This window comes from Cyprinodon tularosa, unplaced genomic scaffold (assembly GCF_016077235.1).
Source record: "Cyprinodon tularosa strain WSP-4 unplaced genomic scaffold, ASM1607723v1 ctg300, whole genome shotgun sequence".
Lineage (NCBI taxonomy): Eukaryota > Metazoa > Chordata > Actinopteri > Cyprinodontiformes > Cyprinodontidae > Cyprinodon > Cyprinodon tularosa.
In genome coordinates, this window is record NW_024039009.1 from 565568 (window position 1) to 589959 (window position 24392).

Here is a 24392-nt window from a genome sequence, read left to right on the forward strand (position 1 = left end):
CCCACATATGGTGTTTTAAAAAATGCACCTAATGGAGGTGATGCCCAGTGGACTAGGGAACATGGGGGGCGTAAGGACTCATAATGGTCTTCACTATGATTGACAATGGATTAATGACAATACAAACTTAATTAATCACAATTATTAATCACAATCACCGGACAATAGTTTTAAAATCAATACATATGGTGATATAGTTTTATTCAATAGCATTTCCGGCTTTTCGGTACACGCTGCAGTCTGCAGGTACAGGGTTTGTCAACGACTATAAAGTTCCAGGCGTGTCAAGCAGAACAGAAAGAGCACCGGCACACTGGCTACATTAGCAATGACGTACACTACAGACAGGGAGCCTGTGCCCTGTAGCTGTAAGCTGTACTGACTAGCTGTCAAGCTCAAACAGGGTAAGTTTTAGCTGCAAAAATGAGCACCCAGGATAACATGACCAACGTCCCCATTTTGAATTAACTGTACCTGGCAGAAGCTGGCCCTGTAAATGTCCCCAAATTTGGCATCAAATGGCTAGGAAAAAGGTTTTTATTTCTAGACCGTGTGGAAAGCATGTTGCTTGTAAAACTGGTCGCATAGCTTAGAGTTGCACTTAGGAATGAATGTGGTTGTTGTTAGCCTCTGATGTTATCATCAGCTAAAATCTTTTTATGTTAGCTGTAGATTTGTAATTGTGATCATGTGAAGGTCGCTGTAAATAAACACTGTAGCAAATAACTATGGATTGTTTAGGAGAATAAATAAATGTGACTTACAAGGGCACTACCAAAAATGTCAAGGTCACGAGGGATGCTGGTGTCTATCTCCAGCTGTCAAAGGGGTAGAGGCGGGGTACACCCTGGACAGGTCGCCATTCCGTCACAGGGAAACACAGACAAACAGGGCATTCATCCATTCACGCACAAACTCACACCTAAAGAGAATTTAGAGAGGCCAATTAACCTAACAGTCATGTTCTTGGACGGTGGGAGGAAGCTGGAGTACCCGGAGAGAGCCCAGTCATGCACAGGGAGAACATGCAAACTGCATGCAGAAAGACCCCGGGCGGGGAATCGGACCTGCTACAAGGCAGCAGTACTAGCCACTGCTTTACTGGGCAGCCCTGTGCTATTTAGAACATTGAAACAAAAATGTTTTAGTGTGACCTTAGTAAATATATCCCCAATATTGATAAAGAACATCTTTAACCTGGAATGAGAAGGGAAAAAAAGCTTCAAAACACTATTGTATTACTATATATGATAAAGGCATGGATACTGTTTTTTTTATTTATTCAGTAACTGAACATGAACTCTGTCAAATATTATTCTGTATTATGTTTTTGCTGATCTGCATAATGTTTTGCTTTAGACATGTGTCCTTTGACTTCTTCAAACCCATTTTCAGTCCTTTGGTCTCATGCCCACAACAGTCACACTCGTTGATATTAATATTTTTTTGAAGGCTGATATTTTGGGTTATGCACTGCGTTCCTCGTGAGACAGTGTGGTCCTGTCCCTGATGCATTATTTCATTTTCTTACAAAATCTTGTTAGAAACCTCATGAAAACCTTATAAATTCAATACTTAGCACACAGTAAATGTGAAATCTGGGTTTTCCTGGTGTGATGCAGTTTTTTCGACAAACTTTTGGGGAATCACAGAGCAGCTTTAGTGATGTTCAAATTATGCTGAATAATTCCCATAAAATGACTTCTGAAGGCAGATGGATGCATCTTATTGAGGAATAAAATAGGCTGTTTGCATCGATTTGTTTGCAAATACATTTTTCAAACTATATACTTTCCTTTTTAAATAACAACTGTGTACTAATGTCCTTTCCATAAGAAAATATCCAAATAAGATACTTTAAATGTTCTGTTTGTTATGCGTGTAGAGGCAAAAAGTTCAATAGCTAGGTTTTTTTATTTTTTTTTACCAGAATTGAGATATGATATGTGGGCACCTATTTATTTTGTGGTTCTCCTACTTATACTGTATTCCTCTAGTAGTTGGTCTGTAACCTTGGCAACAGATGCTGGGGGGTAATTAAATATTTCATTTTTTTTTCTTTAGAAGACTTGGAAAAACATAAAATGATTCTGCACTAGTTTAACTTCTTCCAATCACACTACAGTTTGAAGTACACATCTTCTTGTTGGTGAAGATAATAAAAGAAGAACTGATTATTCTAAATGTTGGTGGCAGGCATGTGTTCTAAGCATCCAATTTGCTGGAAAAGATTCTGCTGAGGAGAAAAGAGTAGAATTACAAATTACTATAGGCTTTGAAGTCTTTATGTCTGCTGTCAAAAAGCTCAAGTGGAGGAGCACAATAAACAGAAACAAATTCAAAAGTGAAGATGATAGCAGGCTTTAGAATTTTGCTCTGATTTATTTCTGATAGAAATTCTCATTGTAGAACATTTTGATTTTAAAAAAATAATTAAAGCGTCTAAAGTTCTATGAAATTGGGCATTATGATGTGATAATAATGTTTTGTCCCACATACATGCAACTCCCCTGCAATATTTTGTTCAAGTATTCTTTCCCTTAAAATATTCACATATTTCGCCAAGTTAGAGGCAAATAATTCAGCGATTTGAATAGGGATTTTATATGAAAGACAAATTTTCTTTAAACTATTAAGTGGAACGAACGGATGTGATTCATAGCTTTCGAAAAGTTTTACAAAAAGAAAAAAAAAAAGTGAAAACCTTAACATGGAGTTATTTTCAGCTTCTCGAATGCTGATTCCCCTAAATCAAATGAGTGCATCGATTTGCTAAAAACACATTTATTCTTTGGGACAATATCTCATGTTTTGAACATCTTATGGAGGGCTGTTTTAACTCATTATTTGCTAAGTTTGGCTTTTGCTGTAGCTGTAAACCTAAGACACGGCCACCAACTTTTCATCACTTTGGAATCCTCAGATTTCAAAAGGCGCTATATACTGTAAGTACAGGTAATTTCCTGTTTGGGTGGGACAGAGCAAATACGTGGAAGAAGGTCTGTTCACAAAAGCTCTGTTCAAATTTTGGCCTTCATGCAAAAGAAGTGTAGAAAAAACAAATACTGCATTTGAATATGAACAAACTGACTTCACTATAAAATAAGATAATCCTTTTGGGATGCTTTACGTCAGCTGAGACAGAAAATTATGAGAAGGGTGAGACGGATGCAAAGGTTCAACTTTCAGTAGAACAATCATATTAAATCATATGGCCGAAGTTAGACGGCATAGTTTAGTCAAAAAAGAACAAATCAAGAATGTGTGACAAGGCTTTAAAGTGATGTTTGCATATCCTCTCTATATGAGTAAAAGCTTCCAGTTGTCTAGTGCTTAGTTTAAAGTCTGTTTTGATGCTTTAGAACGAAGAATCTATGTTAAAAATGTAGGAAAACATTTAATGGAAATCCCAGATACTGACCTATATATATTCATATATTCGAAAGAGAAAACACACATGAACATGAGTGCACACATCCAGAGACACTCAAGAAAAACAGAATAGGGGGGAATGTTTGATGAGAAACAGAGAATATATTTGTTTTTGTCAAGCAGCTTCAGGAAGAATCTAGTAGATGTTAATGAGAGGCAATTAGTTTTGATTAAAAATGAGATCGCTCCCTTACTTACAATGGAGCCATTTCAAAACAAAATAATGATTAATTTTTGTTGGCTGAAGACATTATTGCGTACAGCAAAACTACCCAGGCAGCAAGGTTACAACTGCTCAGAGGCCAAAGAGGAGGAAAAACAATAATTTAGAAAGATGGCAAAGCTCTCATGTGGTGATACTCATAATGTAGTGAGTTCATGCATGCTAAAAACTGTCTAATATGCACAAATAATATGTTTGCATAAAGCATACAAAATAAAGCATAGTGTTAATGTGGTAGGAAAGGAAAAATTGGTTATAACACCTTAAAGTACCCTCACAAGTGTTTTCCTTTACTTATTTACCAGATGGCCCAAAGCAATTTCACCCTGACAAATAAGATCTGAACCAGTTTAGCAAAGAACCAAACAATTGTGCCAAATTTTCCAGTCTTCCAATCGAGGTATTATGATTACAGTAACTCTATCAAACAGAGCTCCGGGTGTTAGCTAAATGTCTGAACCTGCATTTCATTTCTACTGTAGATACTGTTTCTTTATTCCCTGCAAAATAGCTCAAGCTCAGAGTGCCAGGAGGGCTTCTGTAAAGATCAGTATTAAATTCTCAAAGTAGCCTAACCACACAGTATTTATGAGTATGTATGTCTCTATTTATCTTAATATTATAAATAGACTTTAAAGTGTGCAATTGTTTCATAATGTGGAGATGTTCCATTTGTATAAATATTTTTACAAGAGTCTGTGCATATGTATGTAATAGACTAAATTTCTATGGCTCCATTTGACCCTTTGCAGCGTCCATTGTAATTGGGAAGTGGTGGTGTGAGATGGAACCGTGTCTGGAAGGAGAGGAGTGCAAGACTCTGCCTGACAACTCTGGATGGATGTGCTCATCTGGGAACAAGATCAAGACCACAAGGGTGAGAGCACACACATGCTGCATTGCGAACATGCATAAATCTGTTCCCCTAAAACACAGCGTTGTGTATCCAGAAGGTGTAAAAATTCTTGCTGTGTTTGCAGTAGTTTCAGGTCTTTCAATCCTGACACGCAAATCCACAGAAAATGAATGCTGAACATAAAATTCAAACAATACATGCCAACAGAGGGTTTGTCTGCATCCATTGCTCCCCCAAGACCTTAACTGCTGATAAATCATATTTAAATATGTCCTCCATTGCTACCTGCTTCTATAGAAATGTTTGCACTCTGCAGTTTATTCTGACATTGGTCTACACCCTCTGTATAGCAGCGTTGGTTCTTTAGTTCTCTGAGGAACTGTTGCATTTAAAAGTACAGCTAAATGAGTGTTTAAAAAGTAAGAGGTCTCTACCTTAGGCCAAATTCCTCCCAGAGATAAAGATAGGAATAATAATTAATCTTATTGATCACACATTTGAGAAATTTACATCTGCATTTAACCCATCCCCTTGGCAGAGCAGTGGGCTGCCATTGTTGGGCGCCTGGGGAGCAGTGTTGGTTTAAGGGTCTTGCTCAGAGACCCCAGAGTGCCAGTCTGTGGGAGTGGGGATCAAACTCAGAACCTCAGGATTCCAAGCTCAATGCCCTAACCTCTAGGCCACACTCCCCATAAAACCTAGTTTGCTGCTCTACTGCCATAAGCTGTCTAAACTGGTTTCCAATATAACACTTCATATAAATAACAGAGAAAGGAATTAAATCTTCCAATTTGTCGGAAGTCGTGAGCTGATTTGTAATCATTAACTGGTTCTCCTAACTTTATTTTAGTGCTTAGTGACAATGACTTTCAATAAAATTGGGAACTAGTAGAAGGGCAGTGTTGGTTAGACAGCATTTGGCTTCCCAAGGTTGTTCTATAGATTTGTTTGTCATCATTTAGAGGTAAAACCTGAGCAGGGTCTCTGGCAGTCACCACTGGCTTAGGTTTTCAGAATGGAGTTGATTGAATGGGGATCCTTTCAACCGTTCAAGGTAAGGTTCAGCACACAGATCTCTAAAGAATGCATCTCTAATTTTCAGTTCAGTCCTTTGCACAATCTGAAGTGAAAATAAAATGTCAAAAGACTCATTTTTTTCCAGTTAGATAATTTAATAATTTAAAGTTCTGCACATAAAGGGAAAACAAAGCGACACATTATAATGGCTTTGGCCTAAAATCTCTGAAGAGGACCAATAAAAGTCAGGCCTGAGGCTGGTTTTCAACCCGATACACACATGTCCTTTTCTTTCTTGACCCTCTCTTTGCAGAACACCCAGCCATACTCCCCTTTTTAGCTTCTGGAAGCAAAATGCAGAGGATGCGTCAACAGAAATTGAGCTGCATTCTTGCTTCTGTAAAGGTTAGTCTTTTTCTTAAGCTATTCTGTCTTTTTTATTTTTATTTGATGTCTTTCTCATACATCAGAATGTGTACTTTAAGTGTCAGGTGGTATGAGTGTGACCAACTCATGTTCAGAGATTTCCTATTAACCTAAATACTCAGATTAAATAATCAAGTGTGTGTTTACATGCTGTGCATGATTAGGCAGGCGTGACACAAATGCTGATCTTACTGCCACCCACTGTAAATATTTATCATCCAGCACAAGCAGTGCATGCATAAATTAGGAGTCAGTTCTAGTAATTTCTAAACAGAATGATTTCAAATACATCACTATACATGTGATGTTCCTATTGGTTAATGTTTCCATGGTTCGCTGTGAAGTCAGAGTCCTCTTAAGACCACTGCTTTCTGTGATTAGCTCTTCTTCCTTTCTTTGCCTCTTTTGTTCCAGGCCCAGATTTTGCAACAGCCACTGTGTATGTTTGATTACAGCGTCTTTCATTGGTCTGCCAATCCCATTAGGGACTAATCCTGCCCTTCTACATGCTCTTCTGTTTGTCTGTCTGCTCCTCGAAGTGTATGCTGGCCTGTGTTTCTTGTGTTTGATTTGTGATGCTGTTTCTTTGGGTAAACGAGCAGGATTGCAAGGCAGACCCCTTTCCGTTGTGTGGTGTGTTATCAGAAGTCACTTGATATCTTGTTGAAGCAGATATCAGCACACAGGAAAACCACAGACCATGTGAAGGGCATTTTAACCCTCTGCTCTCTCTTTAAATCAACATTCAGTTGCCTCCTTGGTTATAATGTCACACCTGCACAATACCTTGCAGAAAGGTATTAATAACCCTTATTTCTTAGCACTTTCTCCCATTTCATTCCAATCTTCATTGTATTTTATGGAAATTTCAAGTTGCAGAAGATGTGAGTTTAACTATTTTGTTTTGGCGGATCTACCATCTTTACAGACATAAAGACTGAATAATTTGCTTTTTACAAAGTAAACCCAGTAAAAATAAGTGGAGATCATATCAAAACAATTGGTGTAAAGTCCTACTGCAAATTCTTGATATTATTTATATGTAGAGTAGGAATGCACAACTGTGAATTTTAAAAAGGAAAATTAATTTATTTCAAATATTTTAACGATAAATACTTACAGTCTGTGATAAAAACTGGGTCCCATTGCTAACTTCACCAGAAATTATCCTCCTTACGAAATATATTATCACCATGTTCAGTTTTAATAGAGACCAGGTTACATGAACTTTAATGAAGAACCCATCATAATGGTTTTGGTGCATCCAAACTAAAAAAAAAAAATGTTGTAAGAGCAGACAGCAAAGCAAAGGCTTAGTTTCTTTATTATAAAAAAAAAAAAAGAACTTAAAATTTCAGTCTTGTGGATATTTGGGTTTCCAGTTAAAGATTTCTACATTCACATTGATAACCGTGAAGATGCAATGTGATAATTGTAGAAAACGTTGGTTTAACTCATCATGTGAAACAGCTGATGTACAAACTGAGACTGAAACATAACAGAGACATATTTTTGACTCAATCATCGAAAGGGGTCTAAAACATGCCTTTTACTAATGTTCGTTGAAATAATTTAGCCAAAGAGACCTTATAAGAAAACGCATATTTATGAATGTTGTTACTGTAGTTAAACCTTTAACAAGATTTAGTCTTCTACCTCCACTTTGCCCCCAACTCTGTAGATGATCTGGTAGATAATTTAAATTCTAATATTTTTGTCTTCATTGATTAATTTGCTCCAAATATATTGAAGGTCCTTACTAAAACAATTAAAATGAAGGAAGAAAGTCGTGGAAAAATGCTCCACTGTTCAGAAGTGAAAAAAGGGGAGTATGGGAGGCAAAACACAGGTGGCGAAAGACTGACTCAGCTGATGTAACTTACAACTGGAAAATGGAGAATCTATCTTTTCTGAGCTCATCAGCAAAAACATTAACAATTCTCATGCCTTATTTTGCCATGGTTGAAAGGCTAACAAGTTAGCAAACCTCCCTGTAATATAGCATCTAAATTCCATGGCCTGCAATAACTGTTTCTAACTTCCTCACTGAAAAAACACAAAAGGTAGAGTCTGCATATCCCTACCAAGTCCTGTAAAAAGAATTTCTACAACTAGATCTGTTTTTGACATAATTTCCCAGTTTCACCAAATAAACTGCAAAACTAAGAAAAAAAACACATACTAATACCCCTTTCCCACAGACCAAATAAAAACCTGTTTTTAGTGGCAATGGGAACAACTCACTGACCCGTGTCAACTTTGATCAAATGACTTGGCAAGCAACTGTTTAAAATGGCTTTCAATAGTTCAATTCCGATTGGCATACTGTGTGAAAATCAGACATGTGTCGATCCATTAATATATGATACCATTGAGCACAATGTACATATGTCACAACATTGCGCCAATCGCAGCTGATATAACAAGCCAAAACAACTCTCCATTGTTTAATTTTCTCGTTTCTGTTGCACTGGTGACATCTTCAACTCCAGCTGAGCATGATGGGGTCACCAGAGAGCTTGCCAGTGGGGGGTCAGACCCACCTTTTTTTCTGCCAATGGGAAGGGAGCTGACTCTTAGCTGGTCGACCAGTGTTTGAAAAATTTACGTTAACCTGGAGATTTAAGTGCGAGAGATATGCTTAATTAAGCTTTTCGTCATACTGTCTCCATGTTTTACTCATATCTACTCTTAAGATAGCTCTGCCTGCTATAGTATCTGATTCAACTTATGGCCACCTTTACTTTTTTCAGATGCTTTCACCCAGGCAGCTAAAAACAGCAATGCTCAAACCACAGTGAAAAAGAGCAACTTGGACAAGCTGCTGTTGCACAATTAAATGTCCATCTCAAACCTCCCTTTCATAAGTAAGATATTTAAAAAGCTGTCTATCAACAGTTAAACACGTTCGTAACGATGACTAGCCGGTTTAATCTCTTCCAGGCTTTCTGTGCTCACAACAGCCCTTGTCAAAGTGTTCAGTAATGTCTATATAAATGCAAACTGTGAAGGAACCACAGCGCTGGTATTATTGGACCTTAGTGTAGCATTTAACACTGTTGATCTCTCCATTTTATTGGAAAACCTGGAAAAATGGGTCGGCATTTTTAATTAAAAAAATCAACTGGTTTGAATCCTACTTTAAGGACAGGGATGTTTTTTTTTTTTTCAAAAGATAAGTTTACATCAGAAAGTAGACATAGCCCTTATGGTATTTTAGCATCTTAGCAGTGGTATTTCCATTTTAGCAGTGGAGATTTCACATTGAATACTAGGGAGACTAAACCGTCCTTGTAAATTTTATAAAATAATTGTTATGGATGTATCCATCCATCCATCCATTAATTTTCCATCATGCTTTATCCCAGCTGGGGTCATGAGGGGTCCTGGTGCCTATCTCCAGCTGTCTACGGGCGAGAGGCGAGCTACACCCTGGACAGGCACATAAATGTAGTCATTAATTCAAATTAAATGTACACAAAATTTTCCTTGGTTCCATAAGCAAAGGCATTGATCAGCTGTTGAATGCATTCTGTGACACAATCTCCACTCCGCCCTGGAGTGGCAGGATCAGGTCTCTTTCAGTCTCTATGTGAAATCTCCTCTGAGCCTCCGTACAATGAGGCAACCCGAGAGAAAAGATAACACACAAAGTTCCATCACTTCCAATGAGGCTAAGCCTCTTATCTGGTTTATGGAACAGGGCGCACTGGGGGCGGGTCATGCAGCTGGTTACTCGATGTTGGTTGGCAGAACATGCTTAAAGATTTGATTGACTGTGGCCAGACAGGGGGTAGGTTTTCCTCATTAAACTCAGAAAACAGAGGGAAAAAGTGATCATTCAGTTAGAAAAGTGATCTTGTGCTGAATTCTTGCTGTTGTTTCTGGAGTTTATTATTTGCAGGTTCTTAACAACAGCTATTTTCCCCCGTTGTAACGTGTTTTATGTATGTCAACATTTGTTAATGCAATGTTAACGCTTGGTTTTAATTAACTCCATTGAGCTTAAGTAATAGTGTCTGGACTAAAGGAAGAGGATTTAAACACATAGCTTCAGTTAATATAGCTAGAAACCACCAATCAGGCTTAAAATCTGGGTGGAAAGCAGAAACTTTAGAGGCACATAAAGGCTGTGACAAACTCAACCATCTATTACTTAAGGAATATCTTGAGGATTAAAGGAAGAAACTAAATAATGCATTCATCTTCAAGAATTGATTACTGTGTGATGGTTTGCAGTATTCATATGTCATTTTGATCAGCCATCTGCAGAGGATCCAGATTGCTGCTGTTCAGGCTCTCACCAAAACCTAGAAAGTGGGGCATATAACCCTAGTCTTTATATTTGAAGTCCTTACACTGGTTTTCCATATCTAATATAATTTACTTAAAAATATTTCTCTCAGTCTATTAATCACTGAAGGGCTTAGCACCAAAATACAATACAGAGTTGTCGGGTGTATTCATCACCCAGACCGCTCAGGTCTTAGGCATACACAGAACCATGAACATGGAGCAAAAGCTTTTAGTTCTTATTCTCCCCTGAAACCCTAAATTGCCTTGAATTGAAATTTAAAAATATTTCTTTAGGGTGGACTTTGACTCTGCTATCTAAAAAGTTTAATACAAGTTTGAATTCAAATATTCTTTTATTTAAATATAAATCATTTTATTTTTATTTAGTTATTTCGCAATGTACTTTTCCGTGTGTTCTCCTATTCCCCTCAGCACTTTAAATTGTCTTGCTACTGTAATGTGCGTATAAATAAACATCCTTTGCCTTACTATTTGTTGTTGTGTTGCCAAAAGGTCTATTAAAGATTTTAGCAAATATATGAAACATAAGAATTTTGTTCGATTATGAAAAACCCATATATTGATTGCCATGTAATTTGGTTATAGTTATAAATTGGTTATCTGTATGTGTTGTATCTCTAGTCTAGTTTACTTATAATAACATTTTGCCTAACTGAAATGTTAAAGCAATTTATTCATAATTTCTCTTTTAAGGTGTTATCCTTTGAAGGAGTCTTGTTTTGTTACTTATATGTGCAATATGTAACCTAATAAACTGTAAACGGCAACAAACAAGCAGAAATTTACTTTCAGTTGTTGAAAAAAACTTTAGATTAAGCCTCAATTACTATATATCATCTGGTTTTATCTTTACATACAGCAATAATTAGATGATTTAGTGTTTAACAGTATATATTGTTATATTTGTTTATAATGTTCCTTGCAGGTTTTTTTTTTTTATTTTTAGATTTGTCGTCTGGACTTTGCCCCGAGAAAGAAGGACTCACTAGATCAGATTTGACTTGCACTGACGTTTTGGTCTAAAGTACAGCAGAAAGTTTTTAAAGCAAAGAGTAAACAATGGTTTCTAATCAACCATGGTGAAACATGGTAGAGGTGGCAGTGATAGAGGTAGAGCAAATTTGAAAGGAAAAAGCTTATTTGGGGTTGTGTAAAACCTGACCTGGGGCGGAGTTTGAAAAAACAACCCAACTTATACAGAAATAGTTTTGACCCAATCAGATTTAATCCTTTTTTTTTTTTCTTTTTTTTTTGTTGTCCAGTCAAAATCCATCCCTGAATCGAATTAATATTTTGTTGCAAGAATCGAAAACGAATGTGATATAAGACTGAGCTAGACTTTAATTAATTAGCAAATTATGCATCATTCCCACCCACTATGAAACAGTTTGCGTTAATATTAATGCATTAATTCCAATAAATTACATAAAAGTTTTTAAATTGTAAAGCAGCTAAATGTAACAAGTTTAAGGGAGTAATACTTTTCAAAGAGACTGTAGGTTTTTAGATTGTTTCAAAGCTGTCAGTTACAGTATATTTACGCCAGAAAAGTCCTTTGGTCCGCTTGTTTGGTTAGTCCCTTAAGAGGTCTTAATTGCAATACAATAGGTATTTTTAACTTGAGCATCATTAAAATTGGGAGGAAAAAAAGAAAACCAATTAAAATCAGTGGCTCACATCAGTGTTTTTCTTTTTTTTATGTCTTTCAGAGAGGGAGTCCTTCATTCCCTGTTCTGTATCAGCAAACAAGGCAGGCCCCTTTGTTTGTGGAGTTCACAGTGAGACCAATGCTGGGAAGCACCCTCCAAAAAAGTCAACCATAACTCCATTACTTGCTCCATTGGCCAAATAGATCGTTATTATTTTTTCTTCAACATAAACATAAGAACAACAAGCAGTTGGAATAAAAAAACAAATTTAATTGTCGTTTAATTTAAGATTGTAAAAGGGTTTTTATTTGATTACCTCACTTCCTGTAGAAGAGTGAAGATAAATATTTTGGTTAAAGAAAGAATTTAATATAACTCTCAATAAATGCCTTGTTAATTTGAATATTGTTTACTGAATTATTTTCACTACCGGCTAAATCACTACAGTTGAAGTTTAAACTGTAAAAGTAAACAAGAGGGCCACTCTAATAAATGCTTTTTTTCTGTTGGTAAAATAGTAGAAATGTAAGCGGATTCAGAGTCTGTACCAATAAACATTTGTCAATCAGTACTATGATGTGAATCGTTTTTTTCCACAGATACAGTATGTTGTATGTATTGAAACACAAATCAACAGAAAAACACAAAAAATAAATTCCCCCCCCACCTTAAAAAAAAACACCATTCACTCAATTACAGCAAAAATTACTTTATACAAATCAAAGTTTTTCAAAAGACGTAGAAAGGGTAACTAAATATCTTTAAAGTCTGCCAGTTTTTCTTTGGCCATATATGTCAGTTTATCCAGTGCCAAGTTGCTCGACATTACTTTAATCCACTGTTTCACCCCAGGCCTTTCTTTGTCTTTCCATTTCAAAGCAATTACATATTTCACCTGTATTAAAAAAAAAATAATTACAAGTTTGTAGTTCTTTGTATTGCATTTGAAGCTATTTCGAAAAATGTGCAGTCCACAGAGTTTACCATTAGAACACATTTAACATTCAATAAAATCTGAAATTACCATACAAATTTGCTTCTGAAAGATTCGAAGTTCCTTACACTGCCACATACAATGATAAACCATCCCCTTTTCTTTACCACATTTTATACAATCATGAGGAATATTAGGGTTAAAATGATGGAGTTTCAGCTGTGTGATATAGGTTCAAAACAACCACTTGTACTGAATCGAAAACTTGTGTTGAAGGTCTGTTTTTGTTCAAGAGTTATTCCACTCCTCAACTAAAATGTCTGTTTCCATATTAGATCTCCCGGCAGGTTAATATAAAAAGGCTTCTTTCCTTTTAGGCTGCAATTAAAATTTGGAAAGCAAGCCCCTACTTTGATGATGGTTAACAGCCATATTCTCTATAGTAGACAGTAAGGGCTGCGCAGTAGACTTCAATAAATTAGTTTAAAAAAAACACCTGACCCAAAGACACTTAAAAAATGTTTTGTGGGCAAGACATACTATTTGTCAACTGTTCAAAAGACATACCGTAAAAATTCAAAAAATATCCACTGGACTTGGTTTCCAAGATTTGAAGATGTTTCGCCACCTCTCCAGGAAGCTTTCTCAATTCAAATGTCTGGATCCGTAGTGAGTTTGAGTCTTATATAGACAAAGCCTTGTATCGCTTGGAAACATGCAAATGGTAGCCGATGAATGGGTCGTTTGGTTCCAACGTTAGCCTGTAATAGACATAAGAACTCCATCATTGTACAAATCCCCTATTTTACACACACCTTTATTCCTCCACATTTTTAAACACATATCAGTGTGTGCAGGTTAAAAGGTATCATTGCCCTAAATGGGTGATAGAGTTGAAATCTTATACTCCTCATTCAAAGCAACATCTGGCTGGTGCCAGATCGAAACGGTATTTCTGACAATTGGGTTTTTTGGGGGGGTTTTAGAGGTTTTTTACTTTCAGAGTAAAAATTTGATTTTAATGGCAATTCCATTGAGTTGTTTTCAATATATATCCATGAAGGGCTATCCTTAGGTGAAAAATAAGAAATAGCTGTCATGATAGGCTTAAAGGAATAGTACACCCAAAACATCATCTAGGTACATTCTGAATTCACACACTCGACAAGCCATCTCGCTGCCTGGCTAATCAAACTATCCATCTCTGCAGATGTCAGTGATTCCAGTCCCGGACCTGTACCAGAACCAGTTCATAATTACTCTGTGTGTTTTCCAATAAACTCTGTTAAACTTTTACTCAGCTTCCTGTGGTGATCTGCATGTGGGTTCAGCCTCTTAAAGGAATAGTACACCCAAAACATGATTAGCCTTCATTTTCTACTCACCCCCATGTTGAACAACACTCTGGAGTACTTTTTTGATATCTCAAATGCATCTGGAGATCTGGAAGGCTTCTTGCTGTCTGCTGACATTCAAATAATGGAGGTCTATGGTGCAGACAGAAAGGTCCATAAAAGTCCACAAAAAACGTGTCAATATTCCTCCATACTGCTCGTCCAATGTATTCCAAGTGTCCTGAGTGGGTAGCATCCAGAATTTACTCGAAAGTCGAAGTCATTTAGAATGTTTTTAGAGCATTAACAGTAGTGTATAGGATTTCCTGAAAGCGCGCACATGCGCGTTCACGACGCTACGGAAGCCGGCAGACCAACCAGATGAAAGTGTGCATTCAGCGTCTGCTCTGCCAATAATGCAAGCGTAGAAGAAGAAATGTGCTGTTTACCTGTGCAAAGAAAGAAACAACGAAAGAAAAATGTCTGAGGACTTCAGTGTTGAGGAAGAGCATGAGTTCTTTGCCGAGCTGAATGCGCTGGTTTGGTCTGCCGGCCCCCTATGGCTGATCAGTGATCACTACCTGTTCACTTCCTGTTTGGATTAACTGAGTGTGCAGCTGCTGCAGCTGTCCAGAGGAACTCCATCTGACGTTAAGTTATTTTCTCTGTGATATCTCTGTATCTAAGTAACTCTAACTGACTACTTTAAAACATAGCACCTTCTGCTGCACTTTTCTACTGAGCACTTGTCAGTTTCACACGGTTTTATTTCTGATAGCAAGGAGTAGCTAGCCTAGGCTAGCGCTAGCTTAGCATTGCTATGGCTTCTCTCTCTCCCTCCCTCTCTTTTCCAACTCTTCCTTCTTCCTCTCCTCTCTCCTGCTCTCTGTGTCAGATGTTCAGTTATTCCTCTGCCTCCTTTAGTGATAATGGGATGTGTAATAAGTGTAGTATTTTTGTAGCTTTGGAGGCGAGGGTGTCAGAGTTAGAATCCAGGCTTCAGGCTGTTGAACATCCAGGAGTTAAAGTAGGCCCCCCACGTAGCTCTCCTCCAAAAGTGCCTGAGCAGCCAGGCGATTGCGTAACTGTACGCAGAAAGCGTAGTCGTGGATCTCTGCCCACTGGTCACCACCAACCCGTTCACGTTTCTAACCGGTTTTCCCCACTCAGTGACACACCCACTGAGAAGCCCACTCTGGTGATTGGCAGCTCCATTGTCAGAAACGTGGCATTAGAGACACCAGGGACCATAGTCAAATGTTTGCCGGTGGCCAGAACGGGCGACATCAAATCCTACCTGAAACTACTGGCTAAGGATAAGGTTAAATACAGTAAGATTGTTATTCACGCTGGTGGTAATGACACCCGGTTACGCCGATCGGAGGTCACTAAAATTAGTGTTGGTTCGGTGTGTAAGTTTGCCAAAAAAATGTCGGACTCCGTAATTTTCTCTGGTCCCCTCCCTGATCTGACCAGTGATGACATGTTTAGCCACATGTCGTCATTCAACCGCTGGTTGTCTAGGTGGTGTCCTGAAAACAACGTGGGCTACATTAATAATTGGCAATCCTTTTGGGGAAAGCCTGGTCTGATTCGGAAAGACGGCATCCATCCCACTTTGGATGGTGCAGCTCTTCTTTCTAGGAATCTGGCCACATTTATTAGTCCTCCAAAACCCTGACCACCCAGGGTGCAGACCAGGAAGCAGAGTTGTAGTTTAACACACATCTCTGCAGCTTCTCTACTGTTACCCACTCTTTACTCCATCCAGACAGTGTCTTGCCCACGACCAAAATCTAATAAATTAGCAAAGATTCCCAAAGGAGTAAATCATGATAATCTAATTAAAATCAAAATAACTCCAAGTGGGGAAAAAGTTAAAACAATTAAATGCGGTCTGTTTAACATAAGATCGCTTTCCTCTAAAAGTCTGCTAGTTAATGACTTGATTTGTGATAATCACATTGACCTGTTTTGCCTTACAGAAACCTGGCTGCAGCAAGAGGATTATGTGAGCATAAACGAGGCAACTCCTTCAAGCTATTTAAATTTTCACATACCCAGAAGTTCTGGGCGAGGAGGAGGAGTAGCAACAATCTTCAAGTCTGACTTACTGATTACTCCCAAAACAGTTAATACCTACAACTCTTTTGAACATTTAACCCTTAATTTCCCTCATCCAAATTTCAAGGCAAGAAAACCTCTTCTTTTTGTAACTTTGTATCGTCCGCCAGGTCCTTACTCTGAATTTTTAGATGAGTTTTCAGAGTTCCTTTCTGATTTGGTATTAAATACTGACAGGGTCATCATAGTGGGAGATTTTAACATCCATGCTGACATTGAAGGCGATAGCTTAAGAGCAGCCTTTAATGCTATCTTAGACACTATTGGCTTTGTTCAAAATGTGAATAGTCCCACACATTCTCATCTTCATACTTTGGATCTTGTGCTGACATACGGCATAGAATGTGAAGAAATAACAGTATTTCCTCACAACCCTGTCCTCTCTAACCACTTTCTAATAACCTTCAGGATTACTTTAACAGAGTTCTCCTCCCCCAAAAGAAGGTTCAATTTTAGTAGATCTTTATCAGATAGTGCAGTTATAAATTTTAAAGAAGCGGCTTCACTTTCTCTCTCCTCTGTGTCGCTGAGCAGTGCTGCAGAGTGCAAAAGTATAGCTTATTCCCCTTCACAGGTTGATGATTTTGTTGATGGGGTTGCTAGTTCTCTGCGTACTGCCTTAGACAACGCAGCTCCTTTGAAAATGAAAACCGTTAAAAATAGAAAGCTTGCTCCTTGGTTTAATGCAGAGCTGCGTACTTTGAAGCAAAATGCTAGGAAACTGGAGAGAAAATATCGCTCCACAGGCCTGCAGGAGTCCTTCCTAGTCTGGAAAAATGGTTTACTGCTGTATAAGAGGACCCTTTGTAAAGCAAGAGCAGCATACTTCTCCTCATTAATAGAGGAGAATAAGAATAATCCTAGATTTCTTTTTAATACAGTTGCCAAACTCACCCAGAGCCATAGCTCTGTTGAACCGTCCATTCCACCTGCTCTTAACAGCAATGATTTTATGGGATTCTTTATAAATAAGATTGATCTTATTAAAAATAAGATCATAAGCACTCCTCTATCCGCGATTGTACCTGAGGTAGTCATGGAATCTGAACCGGGTTTAGACTGCTTTGATCCAGTTGAACTTTCTGAATTAGCAAAATTATTGTCTTCATCTAGGCCTTCAACTTGTATGTTAGATCCAGTTCCAACCAGGTTATTTAAGGAGGTATTCCCTTTGATCTCCTCCTCCATTTTAGATGTGATTAATCTATCTCTGTTACAGGGATATGTACCTAAAGCTTTTAAGGTTGCTGTAATTAAACCTCTGCTTAAGAAACCGTCTCTTGACCCAGATGACTTGGTTAATTATAGACCTATATCCAATCTTCCTTTCTTATCCAAAATTCTTGAGAAAGTAGTTGCCAAACAAGTTTGCGACCACTTACACCATAATGAACTTTTTGAAGAGTTTCAGTCTGGCTTTAGAGCTCATCATAGCACTGAAACAGCTCTGGTGAAAGTCACTAATGATATTCTCATGGCCTCAGATAATGGACTTGTATCTGTGCTCGTCCTGTTGGATCTTAGTGCTGCATTTGATACAGTTGACCATAATATTCTTTTAGAAAGACTTTAATATTTTGTTGGAATTAAAGGAACAGCACTAGACTGGTTTAAATCCTATCTATCTGATCGAATTCAGTTTGTTTATGTTAATGATAGATCTTCAACACACTCAAAGGTTACCTGTGGAGTACCACAGGGATCAGTGCTAGGACCAATTCTCTTTACTTTATACATGCTCCCAATTGGTAGAGTTATTAGACAGCATGGGATTAATTTCCACTGTTATGCTGATGATACCCAGCTATATCTGTCTATAAATCCAGATGAAGCTAACCCATTACATAGATTACAAGCATGTCTTGAAGACATAAAAACCTGGATGACTCTTAACTCTCTGCTTCTGAATGCAGACAAAACCGAAGTTATAGTCTTTGGACCAGAGTCTCTGAAAAAGAAGCTGATTAGCCAGTCACTTCATTTGGATGGGTTTAAACTGATTTCAGATAATAAAGTAAAAAATCTTGGTGTTATTTTTGATCAGGACCTGTCATTTAAATCCCAGATCAAAGAGGTTTCTAGAATTTCCTTCTTTCATCTGAGGAACATTGCAAAAATTAGAAATCTCCTGTCCAGGGGTGATGCTGAGAAACTAGTCCATGTATTTGTTACTTCAAGGCTGGACTATTGTAATTCTTTACTATCAGGAAGTCCACAAACTGTAGTTAAAAGCCTTCAGCTGATCCAAAATGCTGCAGCCAGAGTTCTGATGAAAATTAAAAAGAGAGATCTTATCTCTCCTATCCTGGCTTCTCTTCATTGGCTTCCTGTTAAATCAAGAATAGAATTTAAAATCCTCCTTCTCACATATAAAGGCTTAAATGGCCAAGCTCCATCTTATATCAGAGATCTGATTGTTCCTTATGTTCCTAACAGAGCACTTCGCTCTCAATCTGCAGGTTTACTAGTGGTTCCTAGAATTTCTAAAAGTAGAATGGGAGGCAGATCTTTTAGTTATCAGGCTCCTCTCCTGTGGAACCAACTACCAGTTTTAGTCCGTGACGCAGACACTCTGTCTACTTTTAAGACTAGGCTTAAAACTTTCCTTTTTGATAAAGCTTATAGTTAGGGTGGCTCAGGTTATCCTGAGCTCTCTCTCTATATTTATGCTGCTATAGGCTTAGGCTTTTGGAGGACATAGGGACCCCCATTTCATCATTCTGCTTCATTCTCTCTCTGTTCTCCTATTCTGCAGAATCTGTTTGTTCAATCTCTAACCTTCTGCTCTCTCTGCTTTTCCTCAGAGTAGCTTTGCCTCGTCTGTTCCTGTTTGGCTGTGACGTCATCCAGGAAAGAAACATCAGCTGTGCTGCTTCCATCAACACCCTTGTTTGTAGATGTTGGAGATCGGCCTGTCTTCAGGTGTGGTCCTGTTTCTCTGGCCGTGGCTGGGTGGATGTGCTCTCTTCATCCTCTGGCATGGGAGCTGCCTTGGAGCTCGTCTGCCTGGCTGTGTTTTTCCTGGACGGGGCCGCCTTTTACAGCTGCTTGTATCTCTGCTTCTGTCTCCTTGAACCCCAGTCGGCCTTGGCAGATGGCCGCTCACACTGAGCCTGGTTCTGCTGGAGGTTTCTTCCTGTTAAAAGGGAGTTTTTCCTCTCCACTGTCGCTACAAGCATGCTTAGTGTGAGGGATTGTATTTGAGTCAATGAGTCAATGCAATCAACTGGTTTTCCTTAGATAGAAAACTTTGTATCAATTTGACTGTATGATCTGGTTGAACTGTAAAGTGCCTTGAGATGACATGTGTTGTGAATTTGGCGCTATATAAATAAACTGAATTGAATTGAATTGAATTGAATTGAATTTCAGGAAATCCTATACACTACTGTTTATGCTCTAAAAACATTCTAAATGACTTCGTTTCGAGTAAATTCTGGATGCTACCCACTCAGGACACTTGGAATACATTGGACGAGCAGTATGGAGGAATATTGAAACGTTTTTTTGTGGACTTTTATGGACCTTTCTGCCTCGGGCGCCATGGACCTCCATTATTTGAATGTCAGCAGACAGCAAGAAACCTCCCAGATCTCCAGATGCATTTGAGATATCAAAAAAGTACTCCAGAGTGTTGTTCAGCATGGGGGTGAGTAGAAAATGAAGGCTAATCATGTTTTGGGTGTACTATTCCTTTAAGAGGCTGAACCCACATGCAGATCACCACAGGAAGCTGAGTAAAAGTTTAACAGAGTTTATTGGAAAACACACAGAGTAATTATGAACTGGTTCTGGTACAGGTCCGGGACTGGAATCACTGACATCTGCAGAGATGGATAGTTTGATTAGCCAGGCAGCGAGATGGCTTGTCGAGTGTGTGAATTCAGAATGTACCTAGATGAGGTTCTGGCAGATCCTTTGAGAGAGGGGAAACACGTTGGGTCCAGAGACTGTAGATTCAGCAGGGAGCTCAGAGGCAGCAGCGTCTAGCTTCTGACTCGTGAGTTTCAGACCTTGACTTGGTTTCCTAGCTCTTCCTTGAGAGCTGTTGGAGGAATCCAGACTGATGTCTCCGGGTTTGGCTTCCTTGGGCAGGCAGGCAGGTTTCCATACAAGCTCACCCAGAGCTTCAGACTTTGATCAGGTTTCCTATAAGGCAGAGAAAACAGAGGCAGGTTAGAATCTAGATTCTCTCTAGAGTCTACTAGGATTCTATAAATTAACAGAGGCTTAGGTTTTGCTAACCAAACTTGGTCAACACTGCAGTGTTGAAGGAAGGTCTGGCTGCTGCTTATATAGGAAGGTCTCCTGATGGGCTGATGAGCTTCAAGTGTGCTGGAGGGCTCCAGCCCAGGAGACCCACAGCGCACTCTGCTGGAGAAAGGTGGTACATCTCCAGATCCCAACAGTAACCCCAGTCCCTAACAGAAAACATAAAACAGAAGAGGATCCTCGGCGCCCTCTGGTGGGCAAAGCCTCAGGATCCCAACAATAGCAGCATATAATTGAGCTGCCCAGTAGTACAGCTTCATGTTAGGCAGTCTGAACGAAAGCTAAATACAATAGAGAAAGGCGTAACCTTCACATTTATCATTCTATATAAATTTGGTAAAATTTTTATTTAACAATGAAAACACAGAGGCAGGAATATGTGGGGGAATAGATTGAAAGAGATAAAGAAAGTTTGGAATAATCGACTGTTGTATAATAGTAATGTGACCTATCATGCAGATTGGCATTGCATTTCATCTTTCTAAAGACTCTAAAACCTTTTGTACAAAAGGGTCATAATTGTTAGAAACAATTTTCTTTATGTCAGGGTTAACCAGGATTTTCAAATAAGTAAAACCTTTGTAGGAACCAATCTTTCCAAGTTAGTCAGAAATAAAACAATATCATCTACAAAGAAGGATAACCGAAGTTCAGTTTGTCCTATTTTTATTATTGTCAGCTCGGGGGAGTAGTGTATAGCCATAGCAAGCAGTTCAATGGCAAAAACAAATAACAGCTGGCTAAGGGGACAGCCATGTCGGGTGGATCTACAAAGTTGTATAGGCGTAGACAGCTGACTATTTGTTACAATTTTAGCACCGGGTTCTGTGTATAACAAACAGGCCCATTTCAAATATTTTTCTCTCAGACCAAATCATTTGAATGTCTCAAAAAGATATCTCTATTCTATTCTGTCAAGTGTACTGGTCAGTGGCAGACTGTTTTTCATGCAATTTATTCAAAAGTCGACGGATATTGTGAAAGGCTTGGCTGCCCATATTAGATCCATTTTGATTGTTAGAAATTAGTTTTTTACTGTGTGATTCATCCTACCAGCCAAGGCCTTGTCTAGTATTTTGGGTGTCACAGGACATTAGAGATATAGGGCGATATGAACTAGTGTTGCGCCAATGACATTTTTTTGCCCTGATACTGATACCCGATACCTGGCTGTGCAGTATTTGCTACTAACGATACCATACGATACCATCTATTTAAAATTGATGTGTGTGTGTATATATATGAAAAACTGCATACTACTTGGATGTAGAATAATTACCATCATGTCTTTTTAAAGCTGTCGTCTACCTTTCTGAATTTTAACTTTAATTGTCTTAAAAGATAAATCATGGTTTGAGTTAGAAGTCACGTCTTTTAGTAAATTCTTAACTTTCTTTGTGAAGTAGTCTCCTAGATAATTTGCTATATCAGCAGGTTTAGTCAGAAAAATGTCCTCAGCATCTAAAAATGTTGATACAGATTTAGCTCTTCGTCCAGTTAATTGGTTTAATATATTCCATAATTTATTCTGCTCTGATTTTACTTCCTCCAATTTGTATTATAATAGAGCCTCTTTTTTCTTCTGTTTGATTTTGTAACATAATTTCTTAATACATATTATTTTATACAATTCCTGTGGTCATTAAATCATTAATCAGGCCAAATACCTACTCTAAGCAGATATCTACATTTAAACTGAAATAATATAAACTTAGATACTGAAAGTATGCAGCTGGTATTTAAAGCTTCAGAAGACGTTTTCAATAGGCTATGTTGACTACAGGCGCAATGTGCATACTTGTGGTTTACCATCAGTGTTCATTTTTACTTTGCATGTCCGGGTCAACCACAGTCTTGTAGAAAGTCTCCATAGCCAGGTGGTCAGAAAACTTCATGGTCTTGTTTTTAAAAGTCAGGATCAAAGTAGCTGGCTTAATAGTACTACTAAATATATTAAATCTTCCAGAAGGATCCAAGTATTTATCCCTAATTGAAACAGAATTGACTTATGGATCAGTATAATGAACCCTCTTGAATGAGAGGTAAAACTTGAGAAGAATACTTGTCCAGGCCACCTCAACCTCACCCGGTTAATTTCCCTTTCCAGCAACTCTGTTTCTTGTAGAAAGCATATTGAAGTCTTCATCTGATTTATTCTGTCGAGTGCTTGCTTAAGTTTAACAATTTTATTTTTGCCACATACATTCCAAGTGGACACATTTATAATAGAGCTACATGACATAATAAGATTTGCTTTTTATCTAATTATGCCAAAAGAAAGTTGTTGTATCCTTTCCAATTTCTGTAGAAACCTTGAATATAAAATTACGTTGAGAGAAGCTCCCAAAATAAAACCTCAACCATATTCCCAAACCAAATGTGGCCATGAACCCTTCTAGACTTGGAACTTGGGTTAAGAGGTTCCTTGCACAATTTGGGTTACGTACAACTGTGCACACAAAAAAACACAGATGTGCTTGCAATAGCAGAGTTGTCCATTGACAGAACCAGCACCAACCAGCAGGAGAACCAGTCCAGGGTCCATATTAAACCCCAACCCCCCCCCCCCCCACCCCCCCCCCCCACCCCCCCCCCCCCCCCCCACCCCCCCCCCCCCCCCACCCCCAACAGGAGAAATTGAAACAAACAAAAAATAATTTGCCTCCGACTGAAAAGTGGGTAAAGTTAAAACAAGACATAGAACTGAAATTAAAATGGATATCTTGACATATTTACATGCCTTGACATTTACTTATTGGTCCATTAGAACATTGTATAATCTCTTGACTCAGAAGGTTAACTCCACAGAGAGAAAGGGGAGAAGTGGTTTCTGAACTCAGTTTCCATAGTTGTCAGCAGCTGGTTATGGTCTCACTTTCTTAACATAATTTTCAGTCTCTTTATATGACTTAAAAATGAAACGCCTTTCAATATGCATGATCATCAGTTGGTCCAGGTATAGCATCCCACTGCACATATTCAGAGCCTGCCGCTTGGCTTTAACTCCATCGAAGCGCCACTGTAGGCGGCGGGTCTCTGGAAACGGGTCAGGGAACAGGCTGAGACAATGCCCTTCATAGAAAATCTGTTTCTTTCTTCAGTCAGCGGCCATGGCTGTCTCCCGATCCTGGAAGTTCAGGAACTTCATGAACTTCACTAGCCTTGGCATTGTAGCTTTAGGACTGTACAATCCAATCCTGTGCGCTCTCTCGATAATAGGTGGCAAAGTAAAACAACCACCTAGCGTTTCTGTGAGCCATTTCTCCAGAAATCCACACGTCATTGTCTTCAAATTTTCCAGGTAACCCCTCAAAACGGAGGTTAGATCGCCTGTTTCTGTGTTCATAACTTGTAATCTTGCTGGATCACTCCTCTGCCTAGTCGAGTCTTCATAAATGCGCCTGCACATCCCCTTTCACATTTCTAATAGCCATGTTGGCTTGTAATGAGCAAATAGCATCGAGAATTTCACTGTTGGTAGTTGTCTCTCGAGCAGTGTCTTCAAAGTGATACAGATGCGGCGGCTGCATAGATTTGTGAGCATTTGTTGTAGCAACATTAACAGCGCTGTTAGAGCTGGTAGTATTTGTGGTTGGTTTGCATGATGTGGCACATTTAAGTGGTGACCTGATGAACAAAAGAATATTAAAGATGCAAAAAATGCGTTTAAAATGCTAGTCAGTCAAAACTTACGGATAAATTGCGAGCCACTCACGTGACTCTCCTCCCCACCCATCACGGTTGATCTTCCCTGCTTTTTACTCCAAGCCTGGGTCCTCTACCAGAGGTCTGGCAGCTTGAGGGTTCT

The 24392-nt window shown here is 38.6% G+C and overlaps 1 protein-coding gene across 5 annotated transcripts in view; it reads left to right on the plus strand.

The window, feature by feature from the left end:
• Positions 1-24392, plus strand: part of LOC119787787 (chemokine-like protein TAFA-1) — a 187747-nt gene that overhangs the window by 153796 nt on the left and 9559 nt on the right. Inside the window, exons 4-6 of one of the 5 annotated variants that reach the window (XR_005281369.1) lie at positions 4408-4532; positions 5842-5933; positions 11981-12183. Coding sequence is in view for 2 of the 5 variants with exons in the window: in XM_038291824.1 (XP_038147752.1) it covers positions 4408-4532; positions 11981-12094 (239 nt within the window). In the remaining 3 variants the exon portion in view is untranslated. Of the gene's footprint in view, positions 1-4407; positions 5934-11980; positions 12184-24392 lie in introns of those variants that run through there. The other 4 variants (XR_005281368.1, XM_038291824.1, XR_005281367.1 and 1 more) reach the window with 4 other exon arrangements.